Genomic DNA, 22236 nt, shown 5'->3' with positions numbered 1-22236 from the left:
ATGGGGGGATGGGGGTGGGGGTGCCAACGAGTTTTCTCAGTGATTGTAGGTAGATCCCCGAATCCCATTCAAAACTTTCTGCATTACACTTAATTCACGCGACGACAACAATTACTTTTCCCCAAGGATAATACTTAACATATCTGCATTGATTTGTCAGTTTAATGTTCTGTTATCACCTTTGTGCAATGAAAATTTTATTGCCTTGAAATGAAATCACGCCATTTGCTCAAGTTGTTCACAGTGGGAAGATTCTACAGTGGTTTCACTACTCCTTGATAACATTCATCTTGTAGAGTGTAGAAATGAAACACTCATTCTGTCGAGTCTGTGCTGTATACACTGTTTTTGTTACTGGAACCTATTCATAATGTAATGGGCTACAAGAAGAAAACGGAAAGCGAATAGCAACAAATTAGGGTTAGATTTTTTGCGGTAAGTAGACCAGAGCTTAAAATTGTTATTAATGTACTTTCCCCAAGCGCCATTGCAGTCTAATGACGTACCGTTTGCAGTACATGAAGCAAATTCACAGAGTGGAAGGGAGGTCGGAGGGCATTTTTCTTGCTTCTTTTAATTCCACTGCAGCGGGTTCTTTATCGCCATAATATGGCAGAAAAGGAACATACTTGGCAAATTTGTAAGAGCTCAACCTTTTCAAACCAAATGGAAGATCATAGACACGAGCTTTGCTGCTGTCTTCTGTCACCTCGCTAGTCCACACTGCCAAGCCTCGCTCCTCACGTGACCCAGGGATTGTATTATCCAGCACGAAACCCGCGATTCCACCGACCAGCATGTTGGTTCTTAATAGCACGGTAATGATTTGGTCAATCTTGGGTTCACCTAAAGGAGACACACAAAAAATAACAATGAAATTCAAATCAGATTGATAGTGAATTTAACTGATATATGTTTTGCGTGACTGAAAGTGAACAATGCTCGTCAGGCTCGGAATCTATTCACAGCACGTGTAATTATCATACACCTTATTCATAAATGGCGGAACGCGCGGAAGAGTTTGGGTCGAGTACATGAAAGCGAGGCGAGTGCGACTTCACTTCGAACCAAAATAAAGAAAAGTATGCCATTTACGTTAACAACTCTTTTGAAATGTTCTATTTCTATTTGAACATTAAAGCTTTATTAACCCCTAGGGGACCAACGACGTCCACAGACGTCGAAAATTACGTCACCTCTTTTCTGTTGTCATTTTCAGTGTTTCGGTGGGGAATGGGTACAAATATGTTGTTAAACCGCTGGCTGAAATAATAAGGCTCATTTCTGTGAAAACAGCTCATCGAAACTCAAAATGGACGATTTTTAGCGAATTTTTCGCTCTGTTACTTGTGAATTTCGCGTCGGCCTTTTAAATATGGCGTCGCCATATGTTTAGTGTGAAAAGTTTTAGCGAAATTATTCGAAATTGCGGCTGCAGAGCCGACTAATTTGGCTTTGTGGACGAAGATGATGTCTCTGTTTCGTTTCTTCGAGTTGTCCACGCGGATTCTGACAACGAATTCACGCTCTGTTGTCACAGGTAGCCCAAGCTCGATATATGAGTACAATAAAGATGACCTTTTCATTGTTTCGTAATTCGATCGATTTGCATATTTATAAGGATTTGTATGGGAAAATAAATTTGACCGAAAAGAACGAAAAATTAACCGTTGAATTACAATAAAAATCAGTCACCTTAGCTCCTTTGCTGTTTCCCTTGTGTGCTGTGTGGTTTTTTAGCCGATTGAGCGCGATTCCAGTGAGTTATAGTTCCATTGCCTTCCTCTCTCTATATACCTTTCCAAGGTAGGACACTCGAGCTCGAACTGCATCCAGACCTACCGAAGAAAAACGGCCGTAAAATCCTTACAATTGCTGCGATCGCCTCAAAATTTCTCGTCGACCTCGTGAGATCGTCACTCAACACATCCGTGCCTAGTTTTGGACGACCGACGACGCTGGAAGGGAATTATTTCACTGCGATCTCCACATCATCGTCCGTTGACTTCCATCGAAGGCGGCTTTATTCGGAGGTCCCGTGCACGACCGTTGGAAAAATGGCTTAGCGACCCGGCCTAAAGGTGAAAATAAATACTCACCCAGTGGGCGACGGTAAAATGACCCAGAGGTCAATCACATCCTCTAGACTACCCTCAGGCCTTTATGTGCACACTCCATTGTTTGCATCGACCAATCGGATGTAGTGACGGACGAATGCCCAGAAGACTTCGCACGCGCAGGCGGGAAATCGACAAAATATCTCACTTGAATAGAAGAAGAAGATCGATCGATCGAAATAGGGGTTTTTTATTGCTTGTTTTGTGCTTTGATTTACGAATTGTTCATCTCGAAGGATTTCTGATGTGATGGATGGGAGTTGAATGTCAGTGATCATGGATAGCGGGTAAGAATTATTTTACTTTTTAATGTAAAAGAGCGATTTAATCTTACATACCTTCATTTGCTTTGTTATTATTATTGTCACTTATATAAGTTACGCTTATCTTTCCAAAATGCCATGAACTTTAGTATTGGTTGTCTTAAACCAAATATCATCAGGCATTATGAGCTATGTATTCCTTGTTCAAGGTTATATAAGCTTAAGTGCGAGCATTCTCACAACTTACACGTTCGGAGCGTAGCTGAAGAATATTCAACAAGCCTAATCTCAGCTTACAATTTTGACGCGTGAGTCTTTTTAAGTTTGCTGTCTGTTGTGTTTGATTTTTAATTCAGCAAATAAGCCTGTGTTTCAATTCAAATGATAAGTAAGTTTTTCATTTAGAATCTCCCAATATATACAATCTAAAATATATGTGGCAACTAAAACAGTCTTGATTTGCACTAAATCTCACACCTTCGTGAGGAGGTGTGAGTTTTCGGAGCGTAGCATAAGAATATTCAATAAGCTGACTCTTTTAAGATTGCTGTCTGCTGTGTTTGGTATTCAATCCAGCAAAAAGATCTGAGTTTCAATTCAAATTAATAGTAACCTTTGCAGTTAGCATCTCTCAATATAATTAATACAATCTAAAATATATGTAGCAACTAAAACAGTCTTGATTTGCACTAAATCTCACACCTTCATGACTCCCTAACTGATTAAAAGATTGCAAAAATTAATGCAATAATTTCATAGTTTATTAATTTTACTTTGATAATGCACTAATTTACAAATACTTTTTGATCTAGTTTAACAGATGAACAAAAGCAACCTGTTAAAACGGCATTGGCAGGCCATAATCTTCTTCTTTCTGGCCAGGCTGGAACAGGCAAGTCATTTGTTGTTGATGAAATGGTAAAAGAGTTGCGTCGATGTGGTAGGAAAGTTGTGGTAGTATGCTCAAGTGGCATTTCTTGTTCTGTGTATGGTGACGGGGTAAAATCTTCGACAGTTCATTCATTCTATGGCCTGCAAACTGCAGACATGCCATCTCAAATGGTTGTTGAAAGGGCAACTGCAATCCCCCACATTGTTGCCAGACTAGAAGAGGTAGATACAATTATTTGGGACGAGGCTGGGATGTCTAGTATGAGAATTTTTCAGCTAGTCAATGCCCTTCATCATGAACTTGCTGACGAGGACAATGACAGCAAGCCATTTGGCTCCAAACAGCTAATTGTAGTGGGAGAGTTTCTCCAGTTAAGGCCTGTGCCTGGAACATTCGACGAAGGAGAATTCATGTTTCGCTGCGAACTTTTCAAGAAAGTCATCACACATAGGATTGAATTAAAATCAATGATGCGACATAGCCTCAGTGATGATGGTTTTATAAGTGCTTTGAAAGAACTTCGGCTGGGCTTGTGTAGCCAAGAAACTGAGGCCCTCTTGACTTCCCTTAACAGGGAAATTGAAGGAGAGGCGGTTCATATTTATTTCACGAAGCTCTCGGTTCAATTACACAACCAGGAGGCATTATTTAACATGCCTGGGGAGCTGATCTCTTTCAATTCAATTGACAAAGGTGATGTCGCCAGCATAAGCTGCCCTGCTGCACAAAAACTCCTTCTTAAACCCGGTGTGAAAGTGATGGTGGTATGGAATGTGTCAGATAAAGTGAAAAATGGTACTAGTGGAAAGTTTATTGCAGTAAAGGAAGATATGCTGGAAGTGGAGATTGAGGGCTATGGTCGGTTGCTGTTGAGTCGTAAGACTTGGTCTAAAAGGAACCGGGCTGGCCAGGTTGTTGGAAGCAGGACTCAATTTCCTGTTGTTCTTTTCTTTGCCTGCACATGCCACAAAACCCAGGGACTTACTTTGCAGTCTGCAGTAGTTCATTGCTCAAAAGAGTTTGTACCTGGGTTAATTTATGTCGCAGTGTCAAGGGTGCGGAGAGCGGATGACATTCAGATCCTGAGGTTCAAGCCGAGCCAACTGCTTCAGCCTCCAGCTGATGTCCTTGAGGTCTGCAGCCACAGTGAAGAAGAATCTGCAGACTTGAGTTGTTGTAGCAATCAGCAGCTGGATAGCAGATTTTTTAAAGTCTGCGATTTTGGGGAAGATTTTGGAGAGGAGGACGGGGATGCTCCGGAAGTACTTCCCATTGACGTGTATCCAGATGGTTTGGTCAGTTCATATTTTGAAGAGGGTGAAATGGATGTTGTTGATTTGGCCACTGTGTTTGTAGCACTGGATAATAGTGGGAGTGAGTGGAGCCACCCACCAGAACATTTCAACATTGTTGAAATATTTAAAGCTCAAAAATTGAAAGAAGAGAACGACCAATTTGGTGAAGAAAGAAATGAAGCAATTGACAAAGTTTTGGCCAGCTTTGTGCCTGAACTGAAAATCCTATCAAGAATCCTCTGGCTAAGACTCTTCCAGCTGATGGGTGACTACCTGGCGAGTAATCATGATGAAGTTGTTATTGTACGCAAACACCTGACTGATGTCACACATAAAGTTTACGTTGAAATCATTGGTTCCGCAGAATACCGTAATGAATTGCGTGCCCTGTTCCATGTTCAGGAGCTCTCTGAGGCTATGATTTCCCTTGGTTCTTCAATGTGTATGGATATTTTTGTTTTCTTTGTACATTTTATTGCTGAAAAGTTCACAAAGCATCATGAATCTGAGGAGGTGAACTTCAGTGTGTCAGACATGCCTCCAGAAGGCCTGGCAAAACTGAGGCATGTTGGTGGATGGGCCGTAAGGAAGGAACTTGAGTGCTATCGCAAGTTCATCCGTCAGAATGTGTACTCACAGTCAACCAGCACACGCTCAAGTGTTGCGATTGCACATGCAAAGTGTGAACTCCTGGAAGAAAACATCATTGTGCAGTATTCCTGGTTGAAAGACCATACAGAGTTTCCAGGGTCCCTTGATGTAACAGAGGATCGGCAGTACAGGGAGCGTGGGTTGCTGCACATTTCTGATGAGGCGTTTGAATGTTTTATGAGAATGGAAGAAGTAAGGGTGGAAATGATGAACAGAAACCGCTTGATGGAAGGCGAAACGAAAGACTTTGTGGATAGGACAATCGAAAGGATTCAAGCAGACGATGCCCTTTTTGATGCTTGGACAAATGCTTTCCAAGACATTGAGACAGGCAAAGAGGTATAAATACTTGTACACTGCTCATTCATGTGTAACTATTTTATACCATGCAATAGAAAATAAGCTTACTAAATTTCACCGAGAATAAGATTGCAGTGCCTGATGGGAAGGTTTGGTTGAATACCGTCAAATATACAACGGCTTTTCTGTATTCCCGAAAATTTTTTTTTACAACCCGAAAAAAAATTTTTCTGTATTCTGATTGGCTGTATTTTCTATGGCATGGTATATATATAGTGTACTTGTACACTGCTCATTCATTTAATTGTTTTTTATTTCCGTGATACATGTAAGTGTACATGTAAGGTACAGTTGAATCTTAATGGCTCGAACTTTCAGTACAAGTACCTCGAAGCTTCCGTTAACTCAAAAATATCCTTATTCCCCTTCAGGTCATTTTCATATGCCTTGAAGGTTTAAGGCTTAAACATGTAGTTGTGCATTTTGATATAGTTTTATATAGTCGTATTGTATTGTGTAGTTTCCAAAAATTAACCATACCTCCCCCATAGAAGGGATTTTTCATAAGAGTCCACTTAACCCTCTGGTTATTCCTATTAAGCTTCATACATTTTCTTCAAAGTTATTGGCAGTCGAGACCCCCTACCCACCCTAATAAATTCACAATCCCTTCTGTACTGTGGGGGGAGTATGGACATTTACTGGAACCACACATTGTGTAATACATGTAAAATAAGATATTGGCTGCTGAAATACTGTTGCAGCCTGAGTGCTTTTCGGCAATTTACTGGAGCGAATGTGGATTGTTCATATGTTGTAGTGTGCGGTATACATGTATTTACCATATAAAGAGTTATTGAATTTTTGATTTACACCTGTAGGTCCTTGTGAGTCAGTTGTTAAAGGATGTGGTCATTCGGTACATGAAAATGGCCACATGCCAGTTCCTTAAGGACTTCCGCCGTGCATACAAGCTGAAGAAAACAGCAGAGCATAGGAAACGCGTCTTGCAGCGAAAACAAGTTGCTGATCAAAGAAGTGACCACCCTAAATTCGCCACAATAGTGGAAGACAGATCACCAGGAAAGCAAGATAGCCATAGACGGCTTCATGCCTTTGTGCAAAAGCATGGTTTCTCTGGTTTCAACAGAGTATACAAGAAAGACGAAGTGGTCAAGCTGAGTCAAGCCTATGGTATCCAGGTCAGGACCAGCCATACAAAGAAGGTACTAGTTGAAAGACTGGTGGATGTTTTGAAAGAGAGTGATAGAAACGACTCCATGCCACATGCACATTGCCTTAATCATCTGAGTGCATCAACAGATTTGAATGATGGGAGGATTGTGTTGCGAATCACGAGGTCAGATTAACACATCTTATACTGGTGAGTAACATTTTTTATTGATATTTTGTTAATGTACATGTACATTGTAAGGAAATCTAAACATGGTTCTTCACCCTGTGTGTAAACCACAAATTAAACTGTCTCTGACACTGACCTACATGTACTTTACTCTGACCTACTTTACTCTTTACAATGGTTTTACAAAACTCTTTACAAAACTCTTGGTTTTAAATTCTTTACAAAACTGTCTCTGACCTAATTTACTCTGAATTTCATTGAATGCAAAAATGTTTTCTACATGAATTATTAATAACCTTTTTTATTGTTAAAAAAAAAAAAACTGGCAACTGAAATTAACAGCCAATATAGACCTACACCTGTACTTGAAGGAGAATATTACACAACTACTTTATGGTTTTATGTGAATTTTGCCATTCAGAAACACAGCTTGCATGCCAAGAAACATAGCCACTGGGTCCTAGGAATGCATTGCACATGAAATATGCTGTGTTTAAAATGGATTGCCAATATGGGGGTGGGGTATAGAGGATTTCAAGTGACAAAAAAGATTGATGGGAGACCAAAACCCTTGACCAAAAAATGGTCCCAAAAAATTCCATGCCAAATTTTTAACCCTTAAACTTCCCGAGAGAGGCAATGATACAACACAAAGCAAAAAAAATGTTGGTACTGTATTCGCAGAATTACACCAGTATTGCACTATCTTGAATCCTGTGATTGTGCATAACACAATGAAATCATATGATTTTATTTCATACCGCAAAAAATCCCAACTAAATAAAAACCTTATCAAAGTATGTACCAGTATGTATGTATGTATATTGTGTATGTATGTACCTTCTCACGGACCAATCAACCCTACATGTTTCTTCTGTTTAAGTACTGTGCTGTCATATTTACTTCATCTACAAAAAAATATCTAAGCTGATAACCTAAGCCACAAGCTAAATAATAGTGCATTTTTGGATTTTAATGTTGCTAATGTGCTTTGCTGACACCAGCATTGCATTTTGAGCTTACGGTGGTGGTTCCAAACCGTATTGAGTTTTGTGAAGACTCTTGAAGTCTGTACGTTGGATTATTATTTTGGCCATTGCATGACCTGGTCATGCAGAAATGATTTTCGACACAGTCTTGATTCACTAGCCAAGCTTTAATGATAGAGTTAGGGAATTTGGTTAATTTGATGTTAACCATTGCCTTGAATCCATGAATCATTGCCTGGAGGTCAAACCATAGTTTGTCAGATATGAATTGGGTTGGTTTTGTGACTTCATTATTCCATTTAGCAAAGTAGGCAAGGGATCTGTCCAAGCATTGTAATTTTGTATCGTCTTTGCTTTGTATGGCATCTTTGCTTGTACTGAAAAACTCGATTAGGGAGCTTGTGTGCTCAATCAGTTTAATTGTGCTGTCAAGAGTACTTCCGTCCTTCCCATTCTCTGTAATGTGTCTTCTGTAGGCCTGTTTGTAATAAATGAATAAGTGCAGTCGATTCATTTCACCTCCACTGAGTTGTTATCATGGGCAGTACATGTATGTTTAAGTGGTTAATATGATGCATATTCTATTTTTATATTCTTCTGTATATTTTTTTAAATTCCTTTTTGCATTTAAGTTTACCTCCCAAGAGGGGAGGGCTTACATGTAGATGTAAACAATATAAGAAAGGTGTGCTTAACTGCCATAACAGTTATGATAAGCTTTGATGTACAATGCAGGCACAAAATTAAAATTTAAGTTTTGCGTAGTACAAATGTACATTGTCAAAACAGAAAAGAAAAACAGTGTGATTGTCTCTAGTCATTAATTGTTGGATTCCAGTTTTCTTTTAACACTAATAAAAAATGAATCTATTTTACCTTCATCAGGTAGTGCATTTTGCTGTCCAGGACCTCTTCTGCCAAATGATTTCGCATCCTTAGTGCAGGGTCAAGGTTGAAATGTTCTTCTTTGAGCTTTTCATGGATGTGGATGGACGTACATTCCTGGTCAAACTTGTAAGCCTCCACTAAATGTGACCACAGAATTTTTTTTCCATCAACTGTAAGGCAGCGTGGCTTTCCAGATAGGTTTGACTTTTCAACATTGTTACGAATTTTCTTGAAATTGTGCTGCAAAGTTGAACACAAGAACTGTTCATTTACATGAATTAATTGCGGAGAACAATTTATGAAGAGACATGCATTAATATGCAAATAATGTTTTGTTATATAACATTGCAACAACTGCAGTCATTGCCACCCAACAATAGTCTTTGCAATAAGTTAGGGAATTAAGACCAAAGGATTTTACACAAAATGATGATTCGCATACTACAGCAATAAATTTGTGACCATTTTGTGACCTGCAATCATTATTGGTCAATTTGCGAAGTATTTGCTTGGGTTGCCTTGGTTGGAGAGGTCAAACACATGACATCACTATTTTATTTTGTAATATTGCATGTGAGTACAAGATTTTAAAACAATCACATCTGATTCTGGATTACTAACCTTGCAATCAACCATGAACACCATTGGACCACCAGTGTGCATATTAAATGCGACAAATTTTTTGTCCACTGCATCATAGCCAGGAAAATGCATTTTTATAAATTTCCGATTGACCTCAGCTCCATCTAGGATGGTCCAGTAGATGCTGCAAATTCAGACAAAGAACTAATCAATTTCATGAAATAACTTGTTTTATTAGTCTTACAAAAATGTACAGTTATTAAGGTAAATGATTGCTATTCCAGTTTCAAATTATCGGGGATGAAATGCTGCAAAGGTACATTAAATTTACTTCAGCAGTAACTGCAAAGACTCCTGATACAGAAAAAAGCATTTTAATCTTAAGTTAGTTTTTTTACCACTTTAAGAAATAAATTTTTTTAGACCTTTTGTATATAAAATAGAGAATTAAAAAGAAATGCTTACTTGAAGGAAAACTCTTTCATCATGAGGACACCATTCCAAAATTGATAAAAGAGGTCAGTTGGTGTGCAATCGTGACTAGGGAACTGGGCCACAGGAAATCTAAATCCACAATCACTTAAAAAAATAAACTGTAGGACATGTGATGCAAGTTGGTTTTCCTTCTTTCCTAATGAAATAAAAACAATTAAAGGTTAGAAATTACATATGAAATAAGAGAACTTTACTGTATAGTTTTTTAAAAAAGGGGGTGGAAAAATAATATTTTTTGATAACTTGTTAATACATGCAATAGTCAAAGAGTTCTGTGGTGCCAGTGGTGCAACCCAGCAAAAAAACATTCCCCTTACTAGGTCAACAGTCCACATATTACCTTCTAAACGTAGCATGTCATTGTGCAAGGGTCCTAGCTCCACAAATCCAACCAATCGATGTTTCCCATTTTTCACAACCATCTCTACATTTTCCTGATAAAGACAAGTACAAAGTAGTCACGCAAGTAGTCACGCAAGTTCTCACGCAAGTGACTTTCTTACATAGATATTGCATTGAGGAAAAACGTAATGAAAACATGGTAGATGGATAAATTTGTTATTCTTTGTAAATAAATGGTGATATGGTAAAATTCAAGGTGTAAATTTATTTATTTTTTATTTAACGCTTTGCAAACTAATTACCTCAATTTTCATTTCGTCGATGACAAAGCCTCCCCAGTAATCACAATTCTTGAGGTTTTTCTTCTCAGCAGACTGTGCACACCACTTCACCATGTCTCTGTGCCAACCTGGCTGCTGTTCCCGCTTGTTTTTATGATACCTTAATTGAAAGGGTTGTATTTGTTTTTTTATTATGAATTGTTTTTGAGACTTGTTTTTCTTTTAGACATGACAAAAAAACGATAGTTTTCCCTATTTTTGTAAAACAAACCTGATGGTACGGTTGCTGGGCAGGCGAATGAAGCTTCGAATGGTATCCACTACACTTGGGTGTTTGCAGTAGAGTTGAATACACAATTGCATGATCCTGTAAAAAAAATGTTTACTACTGAAAAAGAGCAAGTTGCAGATAAAAAAAATCCAAAAAAATAAAAAATAAATTTATCATCTAAGAAAATCAATATTATAAAGCTCAGTGACTTTTGAAAGAGACAAGCATTTGCCTTTGCTGTCAGTACCAAATATAATTGGCAGTTCATAATTTTTCTGAGGAGGGGGTGCACCAGTAAGGTTATTGAATTCTTGGATCAATTTAGGTTTCTGGGAAACTGCTCACCTACCCCTCCCCAAACCTAACATTAACCCTTACTTATCGCTTTGGGCAAAATGTTAGGTTTGGGGAGGGGTAGGTGAGCAGTTTCCCAGAAACCTAAATTGATCCGAATTTTTTTTTAGCAGAATACCAATTTTAAGATATAGGAAATCCGCAGGCCATCACCCCCTGACCCTTCCATTAGATACGCCCCTAGATTACAAGTTATAAATAATGGCGTTAACTCACTTGGGATGCCACCTGTATCCATTTTTGCTTTTAGTTTTGAGGATCTTTTGCTGTTGTTCCCATAAGCATTGCATGTCATCGGGCAAATTTCCCACTGGCTGCTTAAACATTTCTTTTAAGTCTTCTTGATCTTCTTCGTCGACTTCTACAGCCTCTTTATCAAATTTCTCCCGCCAGTACTTTTCCCTTCTCTCTGCATTTCGCCGGGCCAGTTGCTCTCTTTTGAGTTGGCACTCGACTTCCTCCTTGGTCATAAAGCGCTTGTTGCAAGCTGGATGGAGAATTTTTTCTTCGGCCTTTCTTTTTCGACGGTTGACATCTACTTTTTGTAGTCGCGAGCAGCTTGCGCAGATCTCTCCCGAACCAGCAAGCACTAAACAGTTTTCTGCAAAGACCGTTTTTTGTTTCAGATCATCATCATCAATCAGGCTCATCACACCACTGACATGTGGAAGAATGGTCATGACATTTTGATCCTCCTTTAACTCAAACCCAAAACAAATAGATGAATTTTCAATAAATTGAACGGCTAGCAAAATTTGTTTTTCAACAGTCATGTCATCAAGCAAGCGCTCCAAACCGAAACCCTTTTTTAGGTTGACACTGCAGCCGTGGGCTCTGACAATCATTGAGGTTTCTTTTGGCATTTTATAGCTGACCTTAAGTTCAGTGGTTCCTCTCTGATTGTTAACTTCCCAGCGTTCGTGCCGAATGCAGCTGATTTGTTGAGGACCGTCCTCAATGACATGCCAGCCATTTGGCAAATCCAGTTTGACCCGGTTCAAACTACTTGCAGTAAAGGAGGCCTCGGAAACGACATCTGAATTTTCTTTTTTGCGCTGGAGGTTGAAATAAGCACGCTGCCTCGATCCCCTTGACCCTCTCTGAACTAGACGCACTGTATCTCCAAAAATATCATTCACTATCCAACCAAGCGATGACCGGGACAATTCCTTCGGAATATTTTCTTTCTCTTTCAAGGAGTGCTCCATGATGTCGTTTATGAACACTATTTTCCCTTCTGCGTACTCATAATTTGACAAAAACCTGTTTTAGAAGAAAAAAATTGCGTCAAATATATTTTGAGGCGATTTGTTACAAGTTACAACGAACAAATCCAAATGCGTTAAATACAAATATGTAATTAGTCCTTACTACAATTTATTTCACCTACCAGAACTTCCACTCCGGCCGAAAACCTGATTGATTTGATTCTTTCTTTCTTCCATCGAGTTGTTTATGAAAACAAAGATGACTGTTTTCGCTTAGCGAAGAAACGGACGACATAATAAAACCTCTACCGTGACCAATAATGCAGCTAACGCGACTAGCAAATCTTCAATTTCGAATTCGTCCGTCACTACATCCGATTGGTCGATGCAAACAATTGAGTGTGCACATAAAGGCCTGAGGGTAGTCTAGAGGATGTGATTGACCTCTGGGTCATTTTACCGTCGCCCACTGGGTGAGTATTAATTTTCACCTTTAGGCCGGGTCGCTAAGCCATTTTTCCAACGGTCGTGCACGGGACCTCCGAATAAAGCCGCCTTCGATGGAAGTCAACGGACGATGATGTGGAGATCGCAGTGAAATAATTCCCTTCCAGCGTCGTCGGTCGTCCAAAACTAGGCACGGATGTGTTGAGTGACGATCTCACGAGGTCGACGAGAAATTTTGAGGCGATCGCAGCAATTGTAAGGATTTTACGGCCGTTTTTCTTCGGTAGGTCTGGATGCAGTTCGAGCTCGAGTGTCCTACCTTGGAAAGGTATATAGAGAGAGGAAGGCAATGGAACTATAACTCACAGAATCGCGCTCAATCGGCTAAAAAACCACACAGCACACAAGGGAAACAGCAAAGGAGCTAAGGTGACTGATTTTTATTGTAATTCAACGGTTAATTTTTCGTTCTTTTCGGTCAAATTTATTTTCCCATACAAATCCTTATAAATATGCAAATCGATCGAATTACGAAACAATGAAAAGGTCATCTTTATTGTACTCATATATCGAGCTTGGGCTACCTGTGCTGTTGTCGATCGTAGCGAAGAAGAAGAATCGGCCGATAAATGTGAAGAAGAAAGCGATGACAGCGAGGACATTGAGGAGCGTGAGTACTCAAATTTGACGCGGTTATCCGTGATTTGAACTCGGCATGACAGAAACTGCTATTTAGAGGTTCGTACGAGAGTAGAAATGTAAAACAACAGCAGTTATCCTAAATATTTTGATCTGTTATTCACTGATAATGTCTGCCAGCTGGATTTGAATGAGACCACTCGGTCAGAACGTCGAAAACTCCGTCTTGATCGTAATTCGCGAATACTCAAAAGATTTGCATTATTTGTTATTGTTCGGTGCTTAGGACATGTCTAGACAGATATAGCAATTGATATTTGAAAAAACTAATGTACCAACAAATGTTATTAACGAAAACGCGACCAGTTTTGAAGAAAGAAAACCGATTCATTTGCATTTGTGGATTTTTCATATTTTTTCTTTAAGACAGATTAAGTTCATTTTAGCACTAAAAGAAAGTCCAGGATCTCTTCTGTTCAAAAATGTATGGGTTTATGGGGATTTATGGTATTAAAAGACATTTACAGTGGAAAAACTTGTGTCATGTCTGAAAATGTTGAAAAAACCCCCCTCCCCCCAGTCCCTGAGGGGTTAAAGCTTTGCGTTCGCTACTGAATACTTCTTTTTTTTTTCGGAAAAGGTTATAAATGCTTTTTGAAGTAAACCTGTTTGAATGACGTTCTTGTTGGCATCTTGAGACAGCCAAAAGGGAAGCGCCATTCCAAACACCAGTGAGAAGCCAAGGATAAACAGGTTTCTCGAGGAATTCAAATCCACGAACTGCAGGTTGGAAATGCCGACAGCAGTAATCATACCAAACATCACCATGAACACCCCACCCACAATGGGGTCTGGGATGGTAGTGAAGAGGGCGCCAAACTTTCCCAGTATGCCTAGCAACATCATTATTATGGCGCCATATTGAACAACACGACGACTTCCAACCTGTGTGACAAATAATATGCCCGCGTGACATGGTAAGTAAACTCCTTATTCTGCTGGTGAACTGGTACATGGAATGCATGCTGTGGGCCATACCTTAGTAATGCCAATCGCTCCAATGTTCTCACTGTATGAAGTGGTTCCATTTCCACTGCCCCAGGCCCCAGCCAGGAGGCAACCTATCCCTTCCATACCAATACCTCTATTTATAGCATGTTTAGGAGGCGGGGGAGCTCCCGATAGTCGCGCACATGCGTAGTAGTCACCAATTGATTCTATCATAGATGCTAGTACTCCCGCCAGCATTCCAAACACGCCAGCGGCACTCACTGTGGGCCTGCCCCACTGACCTGAAACGAGAAGAAAGGAAGACGTTATAAGTGGGGAATAGAGCGAAAGCTTTTAAAATAGTTCTTCATAGTTCTTCTTGTCCCAGGGCCCCAATGGATACCAGCCTCGTTGCTGAATGGGCCACCCTGGTTTAATAAAGTTTCCTTAACCTTAACCTTCATCCATGTAACTACAATACTTGATACAGCTGCTTGGGTCATTTGTTTAGAGAAGACCGATCAAGGATCTCCCAAAAATGTAATGTACTAAAATCCGAATTATATACCTCCTTAAATTACACCATGGCAACAGTTTTACCATTCAGTAAAATCACGAAAATTTCTTAAATTTTGCAAAATAAAGAAGAACAGACAAAATCTGCACATGGTAACCAGTTTTGCTAGCCTTGACAGTATTGATAACTAAGTCGCTACTCTACCTGGATATGGAAATCTGAACCACTTAGCCTCATTCAGTACAAATATTCTGGCATCTGTTCTCGCACTGTATTGTGGACTGTCCTTGTTATCGGTAAATCCTCCTGCAGCAGTTATAATAGCACAAATAATCCAGGAGACAACGATTCCAAGCAGGATCTAATAAACACACAAACAACATTTCATTAAAACAATCAGTAAAATCGAATTTGTTAATGTTATGGAAAAACTAAACAATCTGAAACAATTTTTTGACTTTCCCTTCGCGTTACCTTCATATAAATTCGTATAGTCAGTGATTAGTTTTAGGATGTTCAAAGTAAGATATTTGTTCAAAAACGGACTATGCTGTCTGCTGAAAGAATCGAAGATATTTGTTGTTTGTTTCCCTTGCCTTAGTGTCAAATAAGTGTGTATTGTTATGTCTTTTCAAACGCACCGTTCACACGCAAAACTTATCACAAAGCGTGTAATTGACTCGTAAACATGCTCTGGGACTTGTTTATAAGTGGATTGTACCCAGGCCTTATTTGAACTCGTCCTAGTCCCCATGGATGCACATAAATGACCATAAATGGCATTACTAACCGGAAACAATCTAAACAAGGCAAATCTAGTCATGTGCAACCCTTTTTCCTTTGAATAACCAGGAAACGGCAATTTAAAATTCTTCAAGTACTGAGAGAAGATTGTGATAAGTACGATGGTCCTAAAGGAAATAAAATATATGAATGTTAAGTAGGTAAATTGAGAGTAATAGATGACCTTTAGTGAAGTGTCCCTCAACGTTAAATGATGCAGAGGAGGACTATCACAACATAACATGCCTAGTATCACGTGACGTCATGCAGGTCGGCTCAATCTTCCTGGTGCTCCTTCCTGGAATCAAGATTTTCAAACACACTACCAAAATGCTGAAGCCTTAAAAAAAATCACATGTCTTATCCACTAAGAGGAAAGTCATTTTCCAATCAGCCAAAAATAAGGCAAGCAGGGCAAAATCCATCGTCCATCGTGGTTCTGCTAAAGAACTGGCTTGTTATATAACTTTATCTCAACTGTACTTACATTGCAGAAATTCCCCAATGGATACCTGCAACAATAAGCACACTCGTTTTGTTAGAAAGTTTATAAAGAAAGCTAATCGCTACAGAAAGCAGTTGTGGTGGCTCACTCGGCACTGGAAGTACCTGTGTGCGTCTTTTGATGCTAGAATAATAATACTAATTTGCTTTCCACGTCAATTGTTTTCATCAGTTAAAAAACCAAAAGACAACTGGACTTTCATTTTGTACAAGTTATTGTCAGGTTCAAGAATGTCCGTTTCCTATTTCATATTTAGGAACAAAAAACAAGGCAGACGACGGTAATTGTCAATTACTTTTCTCCTTCCTTTTTACCTGAGAAATTTGCAGCTGCTTGAAATAATGCGAGTCCAACCAATGTTACTGTGGGAGCGATGGTCAGCGGTCCAATGAAACGAAGCAGAAAGCCAACCAAACCAGTGAAGCCGATGAGAATTTGAAACAATGCCGCTACCATGATAGCTCCTTGGATCTACAAAGCAAAATGTATCAACATCACGTGTATCTAGAGCTCGATGAACGCACTTTAACCACACATCACATGCTTACCTCTCTCATTCGCGGTTTCCATATCTCGGTGTAATCAACAGCAGATGGGGTTGTGGTAGTGTTCACAGATGAGGCGATGGTGGTAAAATTGTTAAGTCCTTTGAAATTGGACAGCAAGAAAAACATTAACTAAATGAAAATATTGTGACAACGTCAACATCATCATCATCACCGTCCTTCTTGGCCTCAGAAGCAGCACATTCTCGCCGCCTTATTTTGTATAACATTGCACCATTTAGGTTTGTTTTAGGGTTAGAGCTTGTTAAGATATGACGCGCGCTGTAATTTACTAGTAGTAAGTGTTGGATTCTTTCGCAATGCCCATACCACGGGCATTATATATGAGCAATATTTTAACATGTCCCTGTCATTGGAATCATTAAACGTCCAGCTGGCTAGTAAAACGCTGACAACAGCCGTGCGGCAAAAAGAGACGCTTACTTACTAACTCTTGTAGGTTGGGACCGTACTGGCAGAGCGAAGCAAGGTCTGTACCAGAACAGTTATTATTATTATTATTAATTTCGTGTAATCATTTATTCACATATGTAACAGATCCCGCACCAAATAATGACCAATGTTTAGTTAAATTAGATTTTGTCGTGAAAATGGTTCACTCTCCAAAGTATCTCTGCTTATAGCGATGAACCAAAATCGGTTATTAGTCTTATTAGCTATAGTTTGGCTGCAGCTATATTCTCTCTTATCGGATCTTAAAACTCGCGATCTAAATTAAGATTCATTTTGAGTGCGATACAACTCGATAGCTTACTGCAACTGAAGCCCACGATAGATACAGACACTCTCTTTTTTCAGCCTTCAGGAGCCCCAATGATTACTTGTTGCTCCATAAGAAGCACGTAATAATTGGTCCCGGGAGAAAGTAGATACTTTTATTTTTCCTTCAAATAACGATTAAATACATGTTATTTACCTGCAGGTGTAGGTGTCATTGTCGATTGGGGAGCAGAAGGACATGTCCATTGAGGGAGACTGAGAATAGCTATAGTAGGCGTAAGGAACGAGAACGTACCGCCTTGAACCATGGGAAGCCTGAAAGGGGAAAATATTAAGTTTTAGTCAACTCATCCTCACTCCTTGGTCAATATTTAATCAGAGACCTCACACTTTCCAGTTCCTTTTACCACAGTTTCAATGGCGTGATATCAGTGTAAGTGTCAGTCCGAGTGAGTAGCCGTTCATGAGAATGTTGCAGTCTTACCTGTTTCCAAACGTGGTTTGCAATAAAGTACAAATTCCAGAAACAAAAAATATTGTGCTGATAATCTCACTGGTGGCCAGTGGATTCTGATCATAGCACATTGGTTTGGCTAAAACAAGAGGAATCGCCAGGGTCGAACCAAACATCGTCAAGTAATGCTAAAAAGTAAGAAAACAAATCAATTATCAGTTAGGTCTTATAGGTTGTATGATACGAAAATGAAGAGGTGTCAAGACAGTGTACCTGGAATCCCAGCAAAATACTGAGGTACCATGGCGGAGTGTCATCTACAGCGTAAGCCAAGCTTAAGTCTTTCTTCCTCTTAATTTGAGATTCGGCCTGTAAGACGCAAAAAAAAAAACAAACACACAAGTACTTAGTCCTAATTCAATGTGTGATTTTTTCTTAAGTTTACCCAGTTTGTTGGAGAGGAGACATACATGAACACATAAATGGCGTATTTTACACCGAGAAAGAGGCCAGGGTTCTCGCGATTTTAACCTGCGACCAGGCGTTCTTTTTTTGCGGCGGGTGGTTCCTTTTTTCTCTTTTCTCCCACTGCGAAAAAAAAGAACGCCTGATCGCAGGTTATCACGATTTCCGCGGCAAACATCGAAGATAATAAACAACACGTGCAAGGAGCTAGACAGTTGTACAGGCCAACAAAGCAGGGTTTTGTCAAAACTTGTTCATAGTATTCTCAAAAAAGGTGAAATTAAAAAAATATTCTACCTTAATGCTTGGTTTTCACGTATTGAAAACAACAAATCCTAACTAGCAAACTCCTTCGATCCAGAACTTTCAACTGTTACATGGGTACTCTGACGTGTACTCTAATACAGCCTACTTTCCACTCGGTTTGCAAAACGGATCGCTTAGACTGATAGAAAATTTTCTGCATTGGCACCATATAAGGAAAAAAAGGAAAATCGTTTATTAAGAAATCAACACATGGCAGTCTATATGACTGAATTACGTGTTAAATTTTTTTTTACAAAAAGTAGTTTTTATATACTAGTTATGCAACGCTTTCGAGTGGTATACTATGGAATATCCCACGAGTCACTTGTATTTTCTCAGTATACACACGAGCCTTTAGGCCTTTAGGTTACTTTCCAAACTTTGCCTTTTGCGCATGCCCTAGCAAATATGTCAATAAAATATGTCAATAAAATGCTAGTGGAAAGAAAGGCATGCCTTCATGTTGCAAATGACGTTTTCAGGTGGGTTGGAGCTTAATTAGCTCATAACTGGCCAGAAAATGTCAAAAACGTCCAAAAATACGCTTTTAAAAAATCTCTGTTCGGGAGTCAATGGGTTAATATACCCAAATTTTCAAATCAGAAGATCTTGTAAGCGACCATCTATGCCTTTAGGGCTAATGAATTTAACGACCACACAATACAGAGACTGCTGACCACTTGTTTGTAGCATGACACGCGCGTGCAATTTACAAGATGAACTCACTTTGTTAGGCTTCCGTTGATATTTATGATGAGATTCAGTTCAATGCGTCGTCAATAACTTATTGCTTCTTATACCTAATCGTACCTTTTTGGTACGCTTCGGCGGCATATCAGGCGAGTTTGGTCGAGCCATGGTTCGTATTTTGGCTAGACTGCAGTCTCGCCAAAATACCCATGGCGAGACCAAACGAGCCTGATATGCCGCCGAAGCGTACCAAAAAGGTACTATTAGGTATTTACCGTACCCATATTCCGTCAAAAACCCGGTGATATTATTCGCTCTGTTGAAGCCATGCTTGCCAGACACGTAGTGCAAAATGTGTTGACCTGCTTGTATTGATACTTTTTTGGTCTTCAACACTTTTATCAAGTCCTCTTCTCATATTTTTTTACTCGTTTGTTTGGAGTTTCATTCCCTAAATTTTCAAAATCCAAATTTAGCGAAAAATTTTGAAACTCCGACTCCATTGTTTCAGTGTGAATGTTTCAGTACTCGTCGGCAAACATCGCGCAATTGGCGAGCGCGCTCAAGTTTAGTTTTGGCGGGAAAGTTTTTCTCATTTTACGACCGGTAAGCACCAGTTAATTAAAAATACTCGTTTCTGTTTTATTGGTAAAACCTCTTTTCAATTCATCGTACGGAAACACTACTTTAATTCAAAGTGACCGTGATATGGTGGCATATCAGGTCAGTGACTTGATATCGAAGGATATCAGGACAGTAGATCACGCTTCCGATTGGCTACTTGCGAATTTGGGTACGGTAATATGTCTTATCGCAGGAATTAGGGTATGATTCGATCAATTCAATCAGGCATCTTGTGCATGCATTTGAGCCGACCTCTCATGCGCTACCATTGGTTTCCAAAACGGGAGGTGTGACTGAATTTGAGGTTAATATATTAAAATATCGACAACTTTCCGGTAAAGGTGGCTCACTCAGGACTTGATATGCGATCAGAGACACGCTCAGATTTAAAACATCTTCTACACTTGATGTATCACTAGTCACAGAAGTCATTTTGACTCCGGGCCCGTAAACGTAAGGCTTGCGATTTCGAGGAAGCTTGACTTTTGAACGATTATTATTTATGCATTATATCTGCATGCCGCGTGTAATAGATACATATGCAGAAAAAAACAACACAAAAACTGTAAAAAACAGTAAAAATATCAGACAGCCTTTATCTAAACACATTGAAGCCAAAGCATGTCAAGCATATAGATTTTGAGTTCGTGTAATAACCTCTCTAAGAAGTAAATTAAAGAACAAACTATTTCACAAATGTCGGTGTTACAGAGGTCAAGTTCAACCATCATGATATATATAGACTATATAATAAATCGAATATCGACAAATTCGTCCGGAGTCCGTGACTGACAACATAGCCAAATACATTTAAACTAACTATGAAATGTAACGAACTGTAAACTTATGATGTTGAGAAACAAATTAAAATGGTCGCGCTCACTGATTTGTTGAGGCATTGATCGATATCTTCTTGACGACGTCAGTTCAATATTAAATTTGCATATCGACATTCGCAACATTGGTGCAAGATTTGCTACCGATTAAACCAATGCTTCATCAGCTGCTAATTTCAAAAATCTTAAAATTTTCAACATGTTCAAAGGGATTTGTTTCACTCCCCCCCCCCCCCCCCCCCCGTGCGTGAATCTAAAGAGATCAACTATCTGAAAGAAGGGCTGGCTGCTTTATAGTCTGGCCTAGGGACTCGAATCAGCTGAGTTTTACCGTGATTTGTTATTTATGTAATTGAATTGTACGCAATGAAGTTAGTACAACACTGAATTTTCGTAATCAAGAAAAGAGTAAGTTAATTCGCAAATAACGTAAACAATAATTTAATATTCAGAGATAAAACAAGTTAGGGGACACTTGCATTTTGTTTAAACGGTGCGCAACACAATCAACAAATCAAAGAATTTTCTTACCGCATCTTGGATTTCCATTGCTGCTTTTCAGAGCTCTTTCCCACTTTTAAAGACTAGCCGCTTGAATGTCAGGCATACAGTGCAATCAAAAATGCAAATTGATCCTTTCATTTGTTCTATTTTTGCCCCAGCCCTCTACGGTAATTAACATTAAAATAACAAACCAACAGGCAGCAACAGGCGGACCATCTCAACCGTATATCCGCTGTGACAGCCGGCTGCTTATGAAAACTCTTTATCATATATTTTGTCTTATTCAGTATAACCGATATTGGTTTTACCAATATAAAACAAGAGAAGTTCTTGCATGGTTCATAAACAGAGAAGTTCTTGCATGTTCATTGAACAGTTTTTCTTTCAACACTTTGGCTAAATATAGGTGTGTAGCTTCAGTTCACTGTTCTGCAGCAAGTGATATTTGTAGTTGAAATAGTCGTCACAAAAATAAGCATGACAGTTTAAAGTAGCAGTTTTGTTGTTACATTGTAAAATCTGTATCGCGGCTGCTCTTTTAAACGTTCAAGAAAAATATTCTTATTGATGTCGGGCTCACTGAGTGCGTATATCGAATTTGAAGTACACCACCATGATCTGAACAACCACATAACTCTTGCACAAAACAAACCGCAAAAATAGGAAATTTATATTTAAACTTTCACAAGGTTTAATACTACATAGCTCGTGACTGCTACTATCATCCTAATACTTTAGAAGTATGATCGTTTAACCTGAAAGATTTTCATCTGTCAACATCTGTGTCAAAAAAGTCAAAAAATCAGCCATCGGCCAAAATACAATAATAATAAAACCCAATGCAGTTCAGTTGACTTTCACAACTCTTCACATTTCGTGGTGATATTCCAAACCAAAAC

The 22236-nt window shown here is 39.1% G+C and overlaps 3 protein-coding genes across 3 annotated transcripts; 1 reads left to right on the top strand and 2 right to left on the bottom strand.

Moving 5' to 3' along the window:
* Positions 1 to 144: 144 nt before the first annotated feature.
* On the bottom strand, positions 145 to 21503 carry LOC144659488 (solute carrier family 23 member 2-like). The gene is made up of 12 exons (XM_078519938.1): positions 21365 to 21503; positions 18186 to 18281; positions 17943 to 18100; positions 17655 to 17773; positions 16721 to 16818; positions 16487 to 16643; positions 16155 to 16179; positions 15675 to 15795; positions 15089 to 15245; positions 14416 to 14669; positions 14043 to 14322; positions 145 to 846 (listed from the first exon to the last, which is right to left on the bottom strand). Exons 1-12 carry the CDS (start codon positions 21380 to 21382, stop codon positions 530 to 532), a joined length of 1800 nt encoding a protein of 599 aa, XP_078376064.1. The 5' UTR covers positions 21383 to 21503; the 3' UTR covers positions 145 to 529.
* On the top strand, positions 1542 to 10427 carry LOC144659478 (uncharacterized). Its single transcript, XM_078519925.1, has 4 exons — positions 1542 to 2404; positions 3193 to 5557; positions 6400 to 6902; positions 8756 to 10427. The coding sequence occupies exons 1-3, from the start codon at positions 2382 to 2384 to the stop codon at positions 6886 to 6888; spliced, it is 2877 nt and encodes a 958-aa protein (XP_078376051.1). The 5' UTR covers positions 1542 to 2381; the 3' UTR covers positions 6889 to 6902; positions 8756 to 10427.
* On the bottom strand, positions 6904 to 13093 carry LOC144659481 (uncharacterized). Its single transcript, XM_078519928.1, has 9 exons — positions 12474 to 13093; positions 11300 to 12346; positions 10730 to 10825; positions 10480 to 10618; positions 10176 to 10269; positions 9806 to 9971; positions 9380 to 9524; positions 8747 to 8998; positions 6904 to 8348 (listed from the first exon to the last, which is right to left on the bottom strand). The coding sequence occupies exons 1-9, from the start codon at positions 12584 to 12586 to the stop codon at positions 7863 to 7865; spliced, it is 2538 nt and encodes an 845-aa protein (XP_078376054.1). The 5' UTR covers positions 12587 to 13093; the 3' UTR covers positions 6904 to 7862.
* Positions 21504 to 22236: the final 733 nt, after the last annotated feature.

This window comes from Oculina patagonica, chromosome 7 (assembly GCF_052425735.1).
Source record: "Oculina patagonica isolate OP01 chromosome 7, crgOcupat, whole genome shotgun sequence".
NCBI lineage: Eukaryota > Metazoa > Cnidaria > Anthozoa > Scleractinia > Oculinidae > Oculina > Oculina patagonica.
The sequence above is the reverse complement of the archived record's forward strand: the minus strand, read 5'-3'. Positions and strand labels throughout refer to the sequence as shown.